General features: G+C 34.8%; 1 protein-coding gene across 7 annotated transcripts in view; it reads right to left on the bottom strand.

The window, feature by feature from the left end:
• The window catches only part of RYR2 (ryanodine receptor 2), a 430,624-nt gene that overhangs the window by 25,660 nt on the left and 386,631 nt on the right, over nucleotides 1–18,333 (bottom strand). For all 7 annotated transcript variants that reach the window (XM_033008863.2, XM_042795831.1, XM_042795834.1 and 4 more), the window contains 9 exons: nucleotides 14,941–15,021; nucleotides 13,871–13,959; nucleotides 12,155–12,283; nucleotides 10,652–10,756; nucleotides 7,747–7,828; nucleotides 5,326–6,629; nucleotides 4,889–4,953; nucleotides 2,482–2,629; nucleotides 844–930 (listed from right to left, as the gene is read on the bottom strand). In XM_033008863.2, the coding sequence (XP_032864754.2) occupies nucleotides 844–930; nucleotides 2,482–2,629; nucleotides 4,889–4,953; nucleotides 5,326–6,629; nucleotides 7,747–7,828; nucleotides 10,652–10,756; nucleotides 12,155–12,283; nucleotides 13,871–13,959; nucleotides 14,941–15,021 (2,090 nt within the window). The remainder of the gene's footprint in view (nucleotides 1–843; nucleotides 931–2,481; nucleotides 2,630–4,888; nucleotides 4,954–5,325; nucleotides 6,630–7,746; nucleotides 7,829–10,651; nucleotides 10,757–12,154; nucleotides 12,284–13,870; nucleotides 13,960–14,940; nucleotides 15,022–18,333) is intronic.

The following is an 18,333-nucleotide window of genomic DNA, read 5'->3' as shown; positions in this document are numbered from 1 at the left end:
TTTAAATCACTTAATCTTAATATTGCAGCTATATTTCTTTGACAGGAGCTTTACAGTACTACAAGCTAAGCAGTATAACTGAAAACAATACCAGGGACCATATAATTGTGAGGTAAGAATATTTTGCATAAAAATGTCCACAGAGAGTACCTCACAAAGACCCTTTCATCTAGTTACACCAAACTGTGATAGTGTGTGTTTTCTTTTTTTTTTTTTTTTAACTCTCTGCCCATGGTAACAAATCTAGGCTATGCTGTTTTATCACCTCAAATTCAAGAAAGGTCAGAACCCTCCTGGAAGAAACCCAGTCAACTCCAGACATTCCCACATGAAATCTTTATCACCAGGGCTCTGCCAGAAACTGATTCAAGTCTGAAAGGCTATAGAGTTGTATTAATGATATTAAAAGTCTTGACAAATAAGATCAGTGATATTCTAGGCAGTTTAAGATGATATGACTTCTCCTTGCTGTGCACACCCTCTCAGGGGAGCACAATGGCACAAGAAAACATCTCAACTAGCATGTATTAGTTTAAGTTGCCAGTGAAGGCTGGGCTTGGCTGACTCACTGTACTGTGAAATGGAGAACCTGAGGCATGGGTACGCCTTTCAGTCTGCTGCCTCTGTCACAGCACAGAACTTTGTGAATAGCTGTTTGTGTACTGGAAGTCTATCATTAATTCACACAGACACTTTAGCTCTCATTGTGTTAGCTTTCTGATGTGGCAGTATGAAGCAGGTATTTAATCTGAAAGGCTAAGCAGTTTTAATGTCATATACAGTCTACAAAACCTGCATGTTTTTCAGTATACAACCTGAAAAGTAGTATTTCGACAAGTTTACCTTATAGAAAAGCAGGATGAAGTTGATGGCAAAAGCAACAAACAACGCCAACATCCTCATGTTGTAAAAATTTCGTGCAAAATAATTCTGAAAATAGAAACAAAACATAAATACACTTTGCTTAATAATGATACCACAATCATTATTAGGTTGTTGCATGAGGTTTGTTTGTTTCCCCTAGGGAGCTTCTTAATAGATTTATAAATAGGAAAAGAAAAATAAAAAAAAAATCAATCATTTTGAGGAATGTATTGTACAAATTCTCTCCTACTCCGTATGTGCAATAATGGATAAAGGGCTTTTTGTTTCACTCCATTCAGAAAGGGATGAAGAATTTTTAATCGCCTCTTACATCTTTTTCATTATATTCTCAGTATACTTAGAGACAACACAGAGACATCACAGTGTAATAGCAATGCAATAGTAATACAGAAATAACTATCTTCCCAGTGCCTCAATATTCCTGCATATGGCAAATTGTTACTTTTATCAAGAAACAAAAATGTCTGCATATAAGTTTATTTTAAATCTTTTTCTATTCCAAAATCAATTGTGTTTTTAACAGATGAGCAGAAAGTTAATCTGTGACCTAAGTACCATGAGTAAAAATCTTCTTTCACATTATGATGCTATCAAAAATATTGCAGAAACACACCTTTTCCCTTCTTGACTATTCACACACCTTTCTAGCACACGTTTTGAATGCTTTAACTCTCACATGGGAATTCCTCCATTTTTCAGCCCTAACCTTAGAAGACTATTAGTGTATTATTAAATGAGGCTATTAGAAGAAAAATTAAACTAAATTCACATGACTGCTACATGATTAGCCTAAAAAATAAATCTCAGTTCTAAAGCAAAACTTAAACAGCTAATCCCTTGTTAAGATTGTGACTGCATCTTTGTAGTTTTGCTGTGTTACTCATGTTAGAAGTAGGCTGTCCATACACAAATGTATCTACCAGATATATAGCAGGAGTGTATTTCTTTTTGCTTTACATTTCACACTAGCCTCACAGAGTATGTGTGGAATCCCCTAGCTAACAAAAGCATGGATTTAAATAATTCTACAGCAAACTCAAGGATATAATATTTTACCAAGCCATTCTCAGATACAGTGATACTATTTTAATTAGTCTTATTTTCCACAGGTATTGAGAAGTTTCTCAAATAATAACATGCTATTTCACAAAAAAATCTGTAACACCTTTTCTTACGAATTTTGGGCCAAGCATTGTATCTTAATAAATTATTTTTATAGGAGAGCTTGTCATTTCCCAAAGTTGTCTCTTATGGAAAGACAAATCCCACAGGCTCACAAGCTGCTGTTAAAATTAGGGACATTTTATTCACATAAAAATGCATGGCTGTTCTCCGATGATGGACAGGCATCTCTGAAGATCTGGGTTTTCGACAATAACTGTCTTCCTAAGAATTAATATCTTATCTACTAAATTATTTGTGTGTTTCTTTTCTCTAATATTCCAGTTAAACCTCTGCCTTTATGTCTTTTTTATGGATGATGGTGGATACAAAAATGAGGTTCATCAGATGTAAATTTGTCTTTACATTGGTAGAATAATGTGGTGGTACACATCCCTGCCAACAGCTAAATACATAGTCTAGAGAACAACTTACAAGAAGCTTCTGTTGGTATGCAATTATTTTCTTCCAGAAAGCTGATTCCTGAATTTCTGGTTCTCCATATCTGTGAATATGAAGTTGTCTTAATTTTTGTTTCCCTTTGTCTTCCTTGGTTTTCTCTTCTTTTTCTCCATCTTCTCCTCTTAGGACACAAATGAAGCGAAAATATGTCCAGTTAATAAAATTGCTAAACAAAAAATTAAAACCACACCCTAAAAGAGGCCATTGCATCTTTCCATGTGGCTCAACTAGTCATGACTCATGTGGTTCACACATGTGAATAACTAGGAGACATAGCCCTCTTCAGCCCAAAGTGCTGGCAAGGGTGACAGTCTGCTTAAGTCTACAGATAATTAAACTTACTGGATTGGCACCTTGAAGTGAGGATGCTAACTGGTAGAGCCAGGCAATCAAGAATCTGCCAACCTTATTATTTGAGGGTCTGCTCCATAATTGTGCAGCTAATACTTGCACTGACAAATGTCTGTAAGCTGACAGCTGTATGTCTGTATGAACGCCTATATGCCCGAGTGCTCCCCTCCAACCTCACACACTTGAACTATCCAGTTCCCAAAGAAGTTGCAGAAAACTTTGGTTCTTCTTTCATTCACAATCCAAACCTCAAGTTTTAAATTCTGCATTTCTACCCACCTGAGGAATTCATATGTACACACTCCAGGAGGAGACAGGAATAAGAAAGCTTGACAGCATTTGATTTGTGATTATCACCATGCTGACCCATTTACAGAAATTCATAGTTAGTGGGCTACCTTCTCCAAACACATGATCTAAGGAACTGTGTATTATCTTAGAAGTTAATTTGACCTGACAGCATGATAGATGAAAGGATCACAGAAGTCCATTTGAAGCCTAACCAGAGCGAGAGGGAACTTATAAGTTACATTATTAATTTCTCTGTACCCATCTACAAACAGAATGACTGATGTCCTAAGATGCTTCTCTTACTAGAATACACTCGACAAAGTTTCACTTGAAAGCTTGTGTTATGTTAGGAGTGGCTTCAGGGCAGCTAATAAAGTCAGGCACTGAACTCCTTGTAGAGAATACCAGTACCACTGCAACTCACACAGTCGAGTGGATCAATCAACAGTGAAGTGATCTTCAAAAGTCAGCTAGACTTTCCTTCACAAAGTTATAGTGACTGAGTTAGAAATTTGCTGTACTGATTTCCTAATCAGTAGACCCACTTATAATTTTGACAGCGACATACCAGCTACAGGAACTGTACATGTATCAGAATTGTACATGTATGAGTGTCATGGTTTGTGCCTGCTCAGCAGCTAAATGCCACGCAGCCGCTCACCCACCCTCTCCCCACTTGGGAATGGGGAGGGAATCGGAGGGGCAAAGGGAGACTCACGGGTTGGGATAAAAACAGTTTAGTAACAGAATAATACACTGACAGCAGTATCAGCAGGTAATGTACCATACAGCTGCTCACCACCCACCTGCTCCCGGCCGGCGATCCCCAACACCAAGGCCCCACAGCCACACCCCCAGAGGTGAGAGCCCCTCCCCCCTCACTCCTGCCCTTATATAGTGAGCACAATGTCACATGACATGGACTATCGGCCAATCGGGGCCCATCCCTCCAGCTGTGCTCCCCCCGCCCCCGCACACAGGTGAGGGCACTGGGCCCTGGGGAGCCCCTGGGGTCTCAGGGTGCTGCAGCTCCTCCCGCTGCCAGAGCAATGGGAGCTCTAGGCCAGCCCCAACCAGGACAATGAGGAAGCACAAAATACGGGGATGGAGTGCCATACTTTTCACTGGGTAAAATCAAGAATTATGTTTTGCTTTCCACTATTTTTATTCTGAGCTAATCTCATTAACATTAGATTTCAGCATATCCTAAAAAGATTAAAATAATAATTTATCAAATGCAAAACATTTGTTCTTCATAAAGATGTGAGAGTACCCAGTAAATAATTAAAATTACATTGGAATATTAAGGTTTTGCAAAATCCAAATAACTCAAAACAGGTCATAGCAAACAGGAGGGGCAAAACAGATTCAGTCTCTACCACTTATAGATAACAAGTCTCTGGAACTCAGGTGCTCTTGCAATTTTTCCAAAAGGTTTTCTTCTAACTTTCAGACTTGCTAAGAAAAACTTAATCAATCAAACACATTCTAAAAGAAACTAAATTGACATTACAAAGGATGCTGCTGGAAGAAGAAACTTCATAAAATCTCTGAGTGATGCTATTTACATGGCATTTCTTTGCAAATGTGCACAGATGTGGAGAATAGTTAACAAAAATCCTAACTGTGGAATGTGAGTGGACACAAAATTAAAGGCAAAGAAGTAACTACAAATCAAGCTGATTTTCCAGTGAAACAAACCACATTTCATAGGATCAGAGGTTAAAGTAATACATACTCTGCTTTTTCAGTTTCAGATTTTGTTTCCTCCTTCTCTTCCTTTTCATCGTCTTTCACCTGCTCCTACAGAAAGATTAAAAAAAAAAAAAAAAGAAAATTATTAAAAAAATAAAAATTAAAAAACTCATGGAGTGCAGAATGTTAGGCTTTTTCCTTTTTAAACAATTGAAACCCTGAGAGAAGATGATCCTTTAATGTACATTAATGAAGAGACAATTTAAGTGTGAACTGAAAGCAAATGAAAACACCATATACTTAGAGAAGGCTGCGGGAATTCAAGTTTATGACATCAGAGAGAGTAAACACCAGTAATTATGCATAATCCCTTAAAAAACATGTCACAAAACCCAGAAAAACATATATGCAAGTTTTGTTTCAAAACTATACTTAACAAATGAAAGAGAGAAACATACAGAAGAAATAAAAGATAGTTACCTGGATTTTTTCCTGCACCTCTGGCATTGGAGCTAAGGAAGGAGTGCTTAGTAAGTCACTCAAACCAGCATTTGGATTGTGAGGGATCAATTTATACTGTCCGCCTTCTCGTTTCAAATCCAAACCAAATATATCTGAGAGTAGATCACTCTCATCTGATAACGTTCTCAGATCTGTCAAGTCTTCTGTAGGCAATGCAGCTTCTGTTGGCTTCCTCTCTCCCTCTTCTCCTTCCCCACGCACCTCATCCTGAGTGGGATCTGGCATATTAGCTAATAGTTCAGCCACCTTGATTTTCTTTGCTCCTTCTACTAGGCTTCCTCCAAGCAGCAAACTGCATATGATGCGAAAGAAGCCCCGAACAACACTACAAGCAAAATGTAGTAAGCCCATCAAAATGCTCCAATAGGAAGAAAATAAAGCCATGACCATGTCCTTCATGGTCATTTTCTTCACTTTTTTCATCTGTTTCTTTAGGCTCTTCATGCTGAGCATTTTCATAAGCGTCATTAAATTATACTTGAGAGCTACTAATGCTGACGTCATGGTCACAAGAGAGAAAAAACCCATTCTAGGATCCTGTTCCTCAGGCTTATCTTTCTCATTCTCCTCTTTATTTGCTGATCTTTCATTCAGATCTGACTCAGAGATCTGGGCAGCCAGTTGCATTTCAAAGATGGTATCCTCACAGAAATTAACAAAAAGCTCCATCTTTTCTTTCTCCCCGCCTTCATTTACAACATCAAATATAAATTGTCTCTTTGACTCTTTTACCTGAGGTTTCTCCCACTGAGTCCGACTTGACTCACTTATTTCAAAATAAACCCGTTCAATGCGCTTCGCACTGCCCATGATTTCTATGCGTCCAAGGAAAGGCTGAAAGTAATTCAGCACACTCTCTGACAGTTCAAGAAAAGTTTGCAAGCGGGTATCATGGGGCATGTGTTCCGACAGGTTGGTCAGGAGAACAGCGACATTGAAACCAATGTCTTTGGCAGGTTCATGGAACCGTTTCACAAACTCCTCATAGTCCAGAGTCTCATTCTCATCTGTTTCAGCACATGATAGCAGAAATTCAGTTTCAGACTGGGTATAATGCTTATGGCTTTCCATTGCCTTGTGAAAATCCCTCTTTGAAATTATCCCTTTACCATCAGGGTCATATTCTTTAAAAGCATCAGAGGAAGTCAAATCCTTCAATTTTAAGAACATGTCAAAAAACTTCAGAATCATCTCCACATTGTTGGACGATTCCACAAGCATATCGACCATCTGCTTGCCAATAGTTCCATTCACAACATTACCTAGATGTGACAACATCAAGTTAGAGATACTGATGGCAGCAAATGTGTTGGCAAAGAAAGGTGTCTAATGACTAATGAAATAATCAAACAGTAAGAATGATAAAATATTGGCCAACACACTCACATGAGGAAGCTAGCAGTAAAATCAGAAAACTTTTACTAATAACACTACCCCAAGACTTGGAAAAAACATAAGTGTCTAAGTATTTGCCATTAAAGAAAACAAGAGCTAAAAAGCCCTACAGAAAGACATCTGTTACATTTAATAATGCTAAACATGAGACAGCATACTATGAATTTTACTGTTGCACAACATAGACAGACTAGTATCACATTAGTTAGGATGAGTAGCTCAGTAGATTACTCATGAAGCACAGCCTACAATACTAAGAATTCAGTGCTCAGTGACCTATGAGCAAAAAAGTAGCAATGCATGCTACGCTATAATCTATGCTGCATTTACTGCCCTCCCAGTCATCTCAAGAAAATAAACGTGACAGGAGACATGAAGAAGAAAAAAGGAAAAACAGATCTTTGGATCATATATGTGTATCTACGGTTAGTCTAGCATTGGAAGCACTAATACAATACGATAAAGGAATTAAAGAAATAGTAGTATTTCTTGACAATGATCACATTATCTGAGGAATCATAATATCAGGTACTAGCTATAAAGGATCTTAAACCTAGTCACTAGATGAATCAAAGTCTGTTCTTTATGGCTAAGATCACTACTAAAATAAATGCACTATAGTAAAGCTGTTAATAAGATGACCGATAAACGGTCCAGTTCCTACAACTCAGGATTCCAACTTCAACAGTAAAAAACTTTTCACCTAAGACAAAAGAGAAGCCAGGTTCATGGAAACAAAGTAAAACTTTTGCCAGAGATGGATTTTATACAATTCTGACATTCAGAATTAATATAAGGTATATCAACTACATTGTATAAATCTCCCATTTACTTTAAGACCTAACAACTCTTCTCAAAACTGAGACATTAAAATTAAAAACCCAAAGGAAAATGGAGCATTATTTCCTCCCATGAGAAAATCACAAAGGTAAAATATTTGCTAGAAAGACTGTGAAAGAGGATTTCAAATTAAATTTTGACTACCTTCCAGCATAGACAGCAACATGACAACCATATCCTTCTGAAGATCCATTAATTCCTTCAGTAATTCAATTTGACTGGAATCCTAAATAATGAACACAATATATATATTAAGACATCTATCAACTTCTTTGACATTTATAAATGTGAATGCATATTTCACCCTGTAAAAATGATAGTTAGAAATTAAGAAGCTAGTAGTGCTAAAGCTGGTACTACAGTCAAAATATATTTAATTGCTTGATTCCTTACAGTACATTTACAGGAACAAACATTTACATATTCATCTGTTTAGAAGACAGTAATTTAGTAAAGACAAAATGAAAAGTGAAGGTGATGAAAATGATTAAAGCAATAACTGGGTATGTCAGGCTCACAGATGATGCCTCTGTCATGTTTCACATCAGCTAAAATATTGTCATTGTTGGTGTAATCAAGTTTACAGCTATGAAGACTTGTAAAAACAACAATGGCAGTGGCCCATGGAGCTCAAAGTGTAACATAACACAAAGTGAGTGATTCCATTATGGGCCACAGCACTCTTTTTGGGAGAAAGAAAAGTTGAAATAAAATTCAAAATATTTATTAATAAAGTTTCTCTAGTATATCCTTAAATAGACACAATATCAATTAGCCATCTTTTATCTCACTCAGCTTATCAAGTTTACTATTTCACTTGCCAGAGATTTCAACCCAGGTTCTACCTGGATTGATTTATTCAACTACTTAATTTCTTCCTCAGTGATACATTGTTGCATTCTGCTGTTGATAAGCCATACTTGAGCATTGCTGGATATCAGTAATTAGTACCACAAACTCAAGATATTTCATGACCATTTGGATCTTGAATTGAAAAATAGCACAAGTTGGAAATAATGAAGATACCTAATTGATTTGTCTTGTAAGTTGTGATAAATCTTACTTCAAAAGTTTCTTACAACCTGGATAATCTTTGTTCATTTAGACTGAAATTTTACTTTCATTTTCTGCCTTACAGAGATTTCTTGAGAAGTATTATCAATATCACCTTGCTGCTTCCTTGTACAGGATTAGAGAAGGAAAATGCCAAAAAAAAAAAAAACCACACAAACACAAACCAAAAACAAAACAACAAAAAAAACCTAACTCCCAACCAAAAGAGTGATTTAGTTTTCTTCCTATTTAAATCTTGTTTCAGATGCTCTCCAAAAGTGCTCTGAAAACTCCCAATTTAAAACAAAAACTAAATACTTAGGCTAGGCAGGCCCCTCTCTTACAGGCAAAAGCCACACGGCAACTCCTTATAAATCAATTTAGTCACACTCTACACCTTTGAAAATTAGTATTTCAATAGCATCTGAAAAACATATTAATATAATCTTGCAATAAATATAAATGAACAAAAGAGCTCGTGTCTATTCTGGTCTTACCCAATGTTCTGCTGGTTCCCTAAGGGAGCTCCCAAAAGCCAAGAGCTTGAGCTCCACGCAAGAGAAAGACACCAATCACTATTTATCATACATTTAGAGTAGACTGTTTTTGTCATCCCATTGTGTAAAGCCTCTTGGCTCTCTCAGAAGTGGCAGAATAAGTATCATTATTTTCTAGATGCAGTAATTAAAAGATGCTATGAAGCCACTCTGGGCACAGCTGAAACTATAAACTTATCATTAATGTAAAAACAAATCTTGCCAATAGCCACATCATATTTCTTAATCAACACATATCTCCCACGTGTTTGACTCACTGTCAGTAATTACTTAGATCCCGCTTTCCATGTTGCTTTCATGATACAGGAAGAAAGCACAATATCCACTACTGTGGCCTACCTAAACATTGACGATTTTTTCAGTTCTTAAAATAACAAAGATGTTCCAAAGCCAGGACAGTATCTACAGGCACCTATAAATACACTTCAGTAGAAATTCAACGCATCACTCTTGCAAAACTGGTTCCACTGTTATAGTGTTTGCTGGGAGAAGACTTCTGTTTAGCCATAAAGAATGAGAAGCATACCTGTAGAACAAAGTCTACAAATCTAAGCAATCAGCCTACTTTCAGCCATAAAGTCCCAAGGGCAGGGAGGAAAATCATTTAGGCAAGATTAATTTAATTTATGCCAAGAATACCTACATGGATACATCTGAAGCCAAACAATGAAATCAAAAAACCTCAGAGCCTTCAGAGCTGTATTTCTTAACAAGAACTAAAACCTTTACAAGCTTATGACACTTTTGTCCAAGAATGTCAAATTATGTAAAAAATTTAGAATCACTACATTCAATTAGGATGTGCAATTCTTTTAAAAAGGTAAAAAATTGGAAAACGCACTGCCTAATGATAGGATTCTTCTCAGCTGATTTTATCTCCCTAAAAAGCCGCCTCGGCTAGTCCCATACACTATTTCTATAGTTTATGAAATGAGCACTCACACCTAAAAGCAATTTACCCAATCTGAGGTCTGATTACTCTCTCTCTACTAAGAGTAGAAGAGTCTACGATACAGACGTGTTGAACTAGGGTTCAAAAATGATAAACTAGGGTTCAGTCAAGGACATAACAATGAATGTGGGTCCTGCATAAAAGGCTCATGCAAAAATGCAGAAAACACTGTGACAGAACTGTCATATGAAAGACAGGAACTGGCTAGTTCTTTCTCAGTATCAGTGATATGCTTCATTTGCAGCTTGATCTAATCAGCTTTGTGCCTGTGGCCAGTAATCCAATTACAGGCCTGCTATTCACACCCACTACAATCTTGTAATGTACTTCCTCAACTTTATTGTATTTTATCACCTCTGTGTCTTATTTTTCCTCATATTTCCCCTATTAACTGTTGTTATTAACGACTCAAACACATTAACAAGTCTGTTTATCTTTTACAAAAACGTTAACAACTTAAAAAGGAAAAAGTAAAACAAAAATATACCTGGGACAGCTTCATCTGCATGTGGGCAAACACATGAAGAAAACCAACTACAGCATCCCATAGCCTGCTGTGTGCCAGACTTTGCTGATTCCCAGTACATGGCCCCTATTGTTCATGCAACACAACAAAAAAAAAAGCAGAGTTTATTTGTAAGAAGCTCAGCAAAACCAGGAAGGAAGATAAACAGGCAGGGCATAGATCAGGGCTGTCCTTTACAAACTGTTATGAAAAATTAAACATATAGAATTATCTATTTAATAACATCACTGAATGCAAGCAATGTCTGTTCCTAATAACCATTCTGCCTCTGTTTTAGCCAAGTTCCAATTTATTAATTCAGAACCCACAAAAAAGTATAACTGCTTGCAACTTTAGATTGCAAATGCTAAAGCAGTAATAATCTTCAAGCTGATTCTTCCCTATGTAGTTCTGTAAATCAGGAATAACTCTACAGAAGATTAATGAAAAATTGGCATACGGGGTTAGAGAATCAGGATCCTGAATTTTTTTTTTCCCCCAGCATATTCTAGCTGTTGTAAACGACAGTCCTAAAGACTATTATTTCCAAGATTTCAACTTCTGAAAAGCAGGAATACAAAATCTCTTGAAGCCTCAAAGGGTAACAAAAATAGATCTTTACCAACCAATAATGATACTTGTGATTTGCCAAATATGTATACATTAAATACATGTAGGCACATGTATACAAGCTGCCTCTACTAGTACTTTTTTAGTCCTATTCTATCACATTTTATCCTCATGAACTATAAAAAACTATTTTCATAATAATTATTTCATTTGAATGAAAACAATATAATAAACACCTAATAGTCTAACAAAATTCTCTCTAACCTGCTTATTATATGCAGAAACAAACTGTAATATTGTTGACTGATTTACATGAAGAATTAATTAAGAACTGAATTCCTTACATATCATGGAAGAACTGCTATATTGCTATATTGACAGATTTGATCCCCATCTCATTGTGGAGTCCAACACAAGCACATCTCTACAATTCTGAAATGTGTGACTTCAGTATTTCCAGCACAGCACTGATGCCTTAAAACAGCCTTAGTCCTGACAGAAAATACAGTTTCATGTTCTTTTGATTAAATCGCAACTATGTTTTGCATCAACCTGAGTTTCTCAATGGATTAAAAGTGAAGGCTTTAAAGTGGGTAACACTGCTGCAGTCTAGGCCAAATTAAACAAAACAAAACAAAATCCCCTCTACTATCTTGCATAAAACCAAAGGATGATTATTTCTAGTAACTGTAAATTTGACCAAATTTTTAAGATTCCAAAAGAGTAGTGACAGCTATATATATATATATGTTTAAAATTTCACTTCCTACTTAAATAAATGCACTAAATAATGTTGAAGCATAAATGCATCTATATTGTATTTATATCTATGTCATGTCTGGCTACATTACTTCTTCATGCTGAAAGTATGATTATTTTTTTCAAGTCCATAAAATTACAGTGAAACTAATTTACCTGGATATACTCTGTAAGAGTATTGAAAACTTGTTTTGCAACCTGGATGGCTTTGGAAAAATTTCGTTGTCCTTGCTCATCAATAACATCCTTCCCAGAATAATACCAATAGAAATCACTAATGGATTCCTAAAAAACAGTTGTGAGAGGCACGAAGAGATTATGTAATCAAACTGCCTCTAACTGGTTATTCATCAAGATAAGAAAAATAACATTAGATATCATTCTAGTTCTGAAAAGTTTTTAGTTTATAAAAGTTTTAAATGATCCCACAACAATTCTCAAGTATTATTTCAAGAATAGTAGTTTCATCTTAATAGGAAAACAAATAAACTAAAATAAATTATTAAAAATCCCACAGCAAACCTCAAAATAAAATTAAAAAAAAAAAAATAGATCTGTTGGTATCTACTGTCAGAAATAAAACTACTTGCATTCTGAAAAGGTGTACTCAGTCTCGCTACCATAATGCATGTTGTTCATTAAACAATCTCTTTTTATTGCGTGCTTGACACCTAGTCAATGGTGGGAGCAAACGTTGCTTTGTGTGTCTGATTCCTCTTTCCATCTTCCCCAAAGACAAGTTTATAAAAGTTTCAACAAAGTAAGTAATGGAATGAAAAGCATTGTATTGTCCCTACAACTTCTACAGAATGCATAAGGATAGAAAGCAACGTTGGTAGTAGCAGCAAGCTAAAAGTCACTAAATTTCAAAGCCTGGAATGCTCAGATCCAATAAATAAATGGTTAAAGAGAAAACTTAAGTATATATGCAAACCAAAAAAACCACAACAAACTATATTATCATGCACAGTGATTTTCAGAAAGATGAGAATAAGAGGTAAAAATGATTATCATTTATCACAAAATATGTTTTCATGTCTTTCACATGCTCCAATCTGGAAACATTTTTTTTTTTCATTACTTTCTACTGGGTTATGACAATGTAATGTTTTCATATTTAAAGACTAGGGAGATAACTAAAATTAGAGGGTTGAAGGTTTTTAAATGTAGCCTTCTGCTTTTGCTTTTTCTTTTTACTTTTTTTTTTTCTTCCTTAGAAAATGATGCACTGTTCTTGTGCTTCACTCCGTGTCATCCCATGACTACCAATACAGCAGCTCAATCTTCAGACTGAATGAGAACATTGATGGAAAAGCAGCTGGCTGAAGCTTAACTTGAACAATACAAACCACTTTTCAGTTACAGGGTAGTCTCAGTCAACAACTGGCTATTGGTATTCACTGGTACACTTAGCATATATCTACCTTCTGCCTGATCCTGTTGGTTGATAGACCCCATTGCATTCTTGCAATTAATGGCTGAAATCATTCTTTCACACTTTTGCCAGCTTTGACTCTCACTGTATGAAATAACAACTCTTAAAGAATTGTAACCAATAGAGAATTATAGCCTTTCTCATCAACATGGGCTACAGTGACCAGAATAAATGTCATAACAAATAAAAGTGCTCCTATAACAAAACTGAACCTTTTGTGATAAGGATGAAGTTTGATTTTGCCACAAAACTTCTGTGGCAGCAGACCATGTATTGATGAAGGAAATCCCAGAGAAATCAAAAAATTCTGAATCTCCACATACAAACTTCTGCCTCATGATGAAAATAAATTAAGTATTTTTTTTCAAAAATGGTAAATATTGTATGGATGCAAGTCATTATTGTAATCTACTTAATTAGTATGCAAGTTAACCTACCTGAACTCTTAATAAGTAATCCACAGTGGAAATTATAATATTAACAGTTGTGTTGTTACCAGTCTGAGTTCTCAGGTAATTCTGAAAGTCTAAAAATTCAAATAAGAGTTTAATTTAAATCTATTTAAATGTTAAAGACTTACAAAACTACTCCTGCAAATTAATTGTGATTCAACATGATCTAGGAAAGTAAAGCTTAAAGAAATAGATATTTTTTAAAAACTCTTTTTTTTTTTTTTTTTGGCAAGAAACTGTTTTAAGAGTTTCAGCATTTTATTGCAGAGGTCACATACCAGTGAACTTCTGAAGCCAGATGCTTGATTATCTGTTTCATCTGTAGAACTTTAACTTGGTCTTATTTTCATCACACTTATGACTAATTTTACATCTCTATAACTGCATCAATATCAGTACAATTACACCTAGTATATATTTTGTTAAGCAAAAGCAAAATTAAATTACATAATTATACAATTCCTGATTACAGTCATAAATATGTCCATCAGCTAGGAAAGACTACCTTTTTTTTTTTTTTTTACCTTCCCTAATAACAACACAGAGAGCATAGGGAAATGTACTTAATATAATGTATTTGGGTTGGGGTTATTCTGTATTTTTAAAATAGATGCTACTTCTTCAGGATAGGCATTGTGTATGTTGTTGTAATTTCACATACAATTCTAACTTACATTAATGCCAAATAGCACACAGCAAAAAGCATACAAATGTTAAAGAACAATAAATATACCTTCCTGTTGTTTTTTTGCTCTGAATCTTCAATGTCTAGAAGTTATAAACCATGTACATTTTCCTATATAAATTTATCTTTCCTAGTAGGTCAAGATCCAAACCTCATCATTTTGGAAACCATTGTCTTTTCTACAAAGTTAAAGCTGATGAAAAAAGCTGGCAACTTAATTCCACATAAATATTTTCCTTTCATATACAGTCTAGCAGCTATTCCACCTTTCATAATATTTTATGAAGGCTGTCAAATCTTCAGCAATGAAGAGCTTTTATCTTCAGTTACCATCACCTTGGCTTAGCTGACTGGCAGCCTGCCCACAAACCTGAATTATGTCCTTCACAAAGCAATTGAAGGAAGCGGAAGAGGTCACAGGTGAACTCATCATCCTGCATCACCTTTTCTCCTGTAGAAAGGCCAGATGGAAGCACATTATCACAGGCTGCCAAGTAGCACCCCACAGTCCTTGAAGAAAATCTCCATATTTAATTTTAACAAAGAAAGAAGAGGAGAGAAAATTTATAACCACCAATCTATCTGAAGCACATATGACTTGTGCTTGGCAGATAGTTATTTGGTTAAAAAAAAAAAAAGAAACTTAATTTTGAATTTATAAATATGGCAGCATGAGCTTGGCAACATTTTACAAATAATCCATGATTTACATTCTTGTTTGACTTTGCTGAGCATGAATGCTGCATTATGTACAAAGGTTATGACTGGGTTAATTTGGTTCCCATTCGTCATAAAACAAGGTACTTAAAAATACAGAAAGAAATTTAATCAAACAGTAATAAAACTCGCTCCTCAAATAAACTATAGATTTTAAAATACTCTAAAATAACCCAGGAAGTTTACAGCTGTGTGCATTCCCAAGAATTATTTAGGCTGAAATCTTTGAGGATTTAGTACCTGTCTGCTGCGGACACATAATGAATGTTGGGCATTTGTCTCCCTTGACAAAATAAAGCAATAAACCAGAACAAATGCCAATGTGCTTTTCTGAATTAGGCCCTTCAGTTCATTTTTTCATAAAGAGATACTATCTAAATCTATCAAGTTTCAAATTATTTTCTTGAATCTTCACAGGAAACAGTATACCAAAAGGCCCTCAGTTAATACACCATTATTTCAGTTACATCAATACATACAGTTAAATTTGTACACTGACATGTGAAGAGGAGAAACAGTCATTCACCCAAGAAAACAATTGTGACTGAAGAAAATGTAGAACAGCTAATAAAATGATTCAGGAGGACAACACCACAGGTGTTCAAAACAATAAAGGTCACCTATTGAAAGTAAGGAAATTCCCATTTAGGACTCCGGGAAAGTATTTGGAATGTGTATGGCAACAAAAATGGAACCCATAAAAACTTCTACTTTTTAAGAATGTAAATAATTTGAATGTGTGGCCAAGTGGTATTTGTAGATAAAAAAAGGAAAGGAGATAAAAATCTAAGTAAACTGCAAAAGAATTTGGAAGATTTTTTTTTTTTAAATGGGGAGATATTATAGGCTTTTGTCTGAACTTCAAAATCCAATGTCTACAAAGACAGTATTTTTAGTGCATGAACAGAAGGAAACCAGAAGTGTGAGTAAATGAATTGAAATTTAAAGGAAAACAAAGATTTTTTTCAAAAAGGTTATAGACAATAATAACTGCATTAACAATGACTGTAATACTGCTATATTGGTGGATAACTCTAATTATAATGTCTACATTTGTACATTATTAGATTATTAGAATTACATTATTACAGCTGAATTGTAAACAGTATTTAGTACAATTTGGAATATATATAAACACAAATGTGATCCAAAGTTTAACTGTAAATAAAATAATGAATGATTACAAATTCAAGCCAATGAATTTATCAATCCACAGTCTGTGAATTTTAAAGTCAGAAGCTTCAGTACAATGGTAGGATTAGGAAGCAAAAGCACTTTAACTAATATGAATATTTTTAAATGTACAGAATTTCACTCTTTCTTGTTGCTATCAAGATATAATGTTTAGTATTATTTTTATAAAATAAATTATAATTTCAATATTAGAATGATATGGAAGGGTCTTTTAATAACTTCACTCTAAAGAAATCACAAAATGAATACAAGTTATTGCAAAATTCTGTAAAATCAGAATAAGCTGAAAGGTCCATTCCTTTTACAAATATTTTTCCATATGTCAAAATGAACAAAAAAAATCCCGTTTCAAACATCTTAGCCACACTATGATTTAAGATAATCCTGGTTTTCAATTTCTACAGCTGATCAAAATCTGACTAAAACCAATGTTGTTATTGACAGGAATTTTAATTTTCAGATGCTACTTACTGACTGTAAGAGGTGTCTCACTGACAACTAGAGAATTGAAGTGCAGATCCGTTTCTTTCTATAAAATCTAAGAGAACAACCTTTGCTGCTGTGCACACAAATTCATGTCAGTACACACAAGGATTTGCATAGATAATGTACTTACAAACATACACACTGCATATAGTATGACTTAGATTGCCCCAAAACAATGTTCTTTAATTTCTGTTGATATGAGGTATATCCTGGCATATATTTGCTTAGATGTTAAAATGCTGCCACTGCTCATGCTGTATGTCAATGATAGGGCTACACACATGAAGACTTTATGCCTGTAGTTTTTGCAAAACTGGTAGCTCGTGTTTGTGTTATACAGGAACAGAGGTGTCATGTGTAGGGAATTAAAATAAGATTGAATGAAAAATGAAATAACTTTTTTTTTCCTTGAAAGTGCATGTGTCCAAGTTTAATAGCTTTCTCTACCCACTTTGTTTGTTTGTTTGTTTGTTTTTTATTTTTCATGTTTGCTCAGGGGGTTTTGTTGTTTTTGTTTTTGTTTTTTATCTCTTTCTTAATCCTCAACAGAAAAGATCTGACTTCTATTACCACTCAGAAACATTGTTCTGATGCTACATATTGCAGAAATATACAAATACTTTCAGCTTTCAAAAAGTCACAGGGCTCCTTTTTGACGGCTGTTAAGCAAGAGCAAAATTCTCCCATGATAAACCAAATTAATTTATTCTTATCACAAGACCCAGGCAATATCGGGTTAGATTGTGAGTGCTGAATACCTTTGACTTCTCAATAATCTGATTCAAATAAGAAAAGCACTTGTTTTCTCAGCAAGTGACACATAACAATTTCTCTGAACTGAAGCTATTTTAGTTCCCTTTTAAATGTAAACACTGACTCAAATACAGTGATATAAAGGTAGAAAACACCACTCCAATGTAAGCTACAGTGGATAACGGAGAACTTAAGCATCCACTTTAAGTGTGACTGAGTTGATGAAGGACAAAAGCATATTTATTGATTTCACATTCTTCATGGCTAGAAACAGCCTTGATGTGTACGCTCATTACAGCTATTTATTATACAGCATGTGTACCACTATCAGTCAGTTCAATAGAAAGTCCTTTTGACCTATGATCAGATTAAATTTTACTCTAAAATTATGTTTTATTAAAATAAGCCTTCTGAAAGCTTGAGAAACAAAACAATGCCACAATACATTATTGAAAGTCTAAAAATAAGAATAGAGCTTTCCTGACAAGAAGGAAAAAAAAGGTAAAATAATCTAAGTGTAAAGTTAACATCTTAAAGTTTTTACTTCTAGTTTTACTTTTAAGTAAGACTTAAGTCTCTCCAAATGAAGAAAAAACATTGCACTTTCAAGATT

The sequence above is a fragment of the Tyto alba genome, unplaced genomic scaffold (assembly GCF_018691265.1).
Source record: "Tyto alba isolate M040663 unplaced genomic scaffold, T.alba_DEE_v4.0 Super-Scaffold_22, whole genome shotgun sequence".
NCBI lineage: Eukaryota > Metazoa > Chordata > Aves > Strigiformes > Tytonidae > Tyto > Tyto alba.
This window is presented reverse-complemented; position numbering and strand designations above follow the sequence as displayed.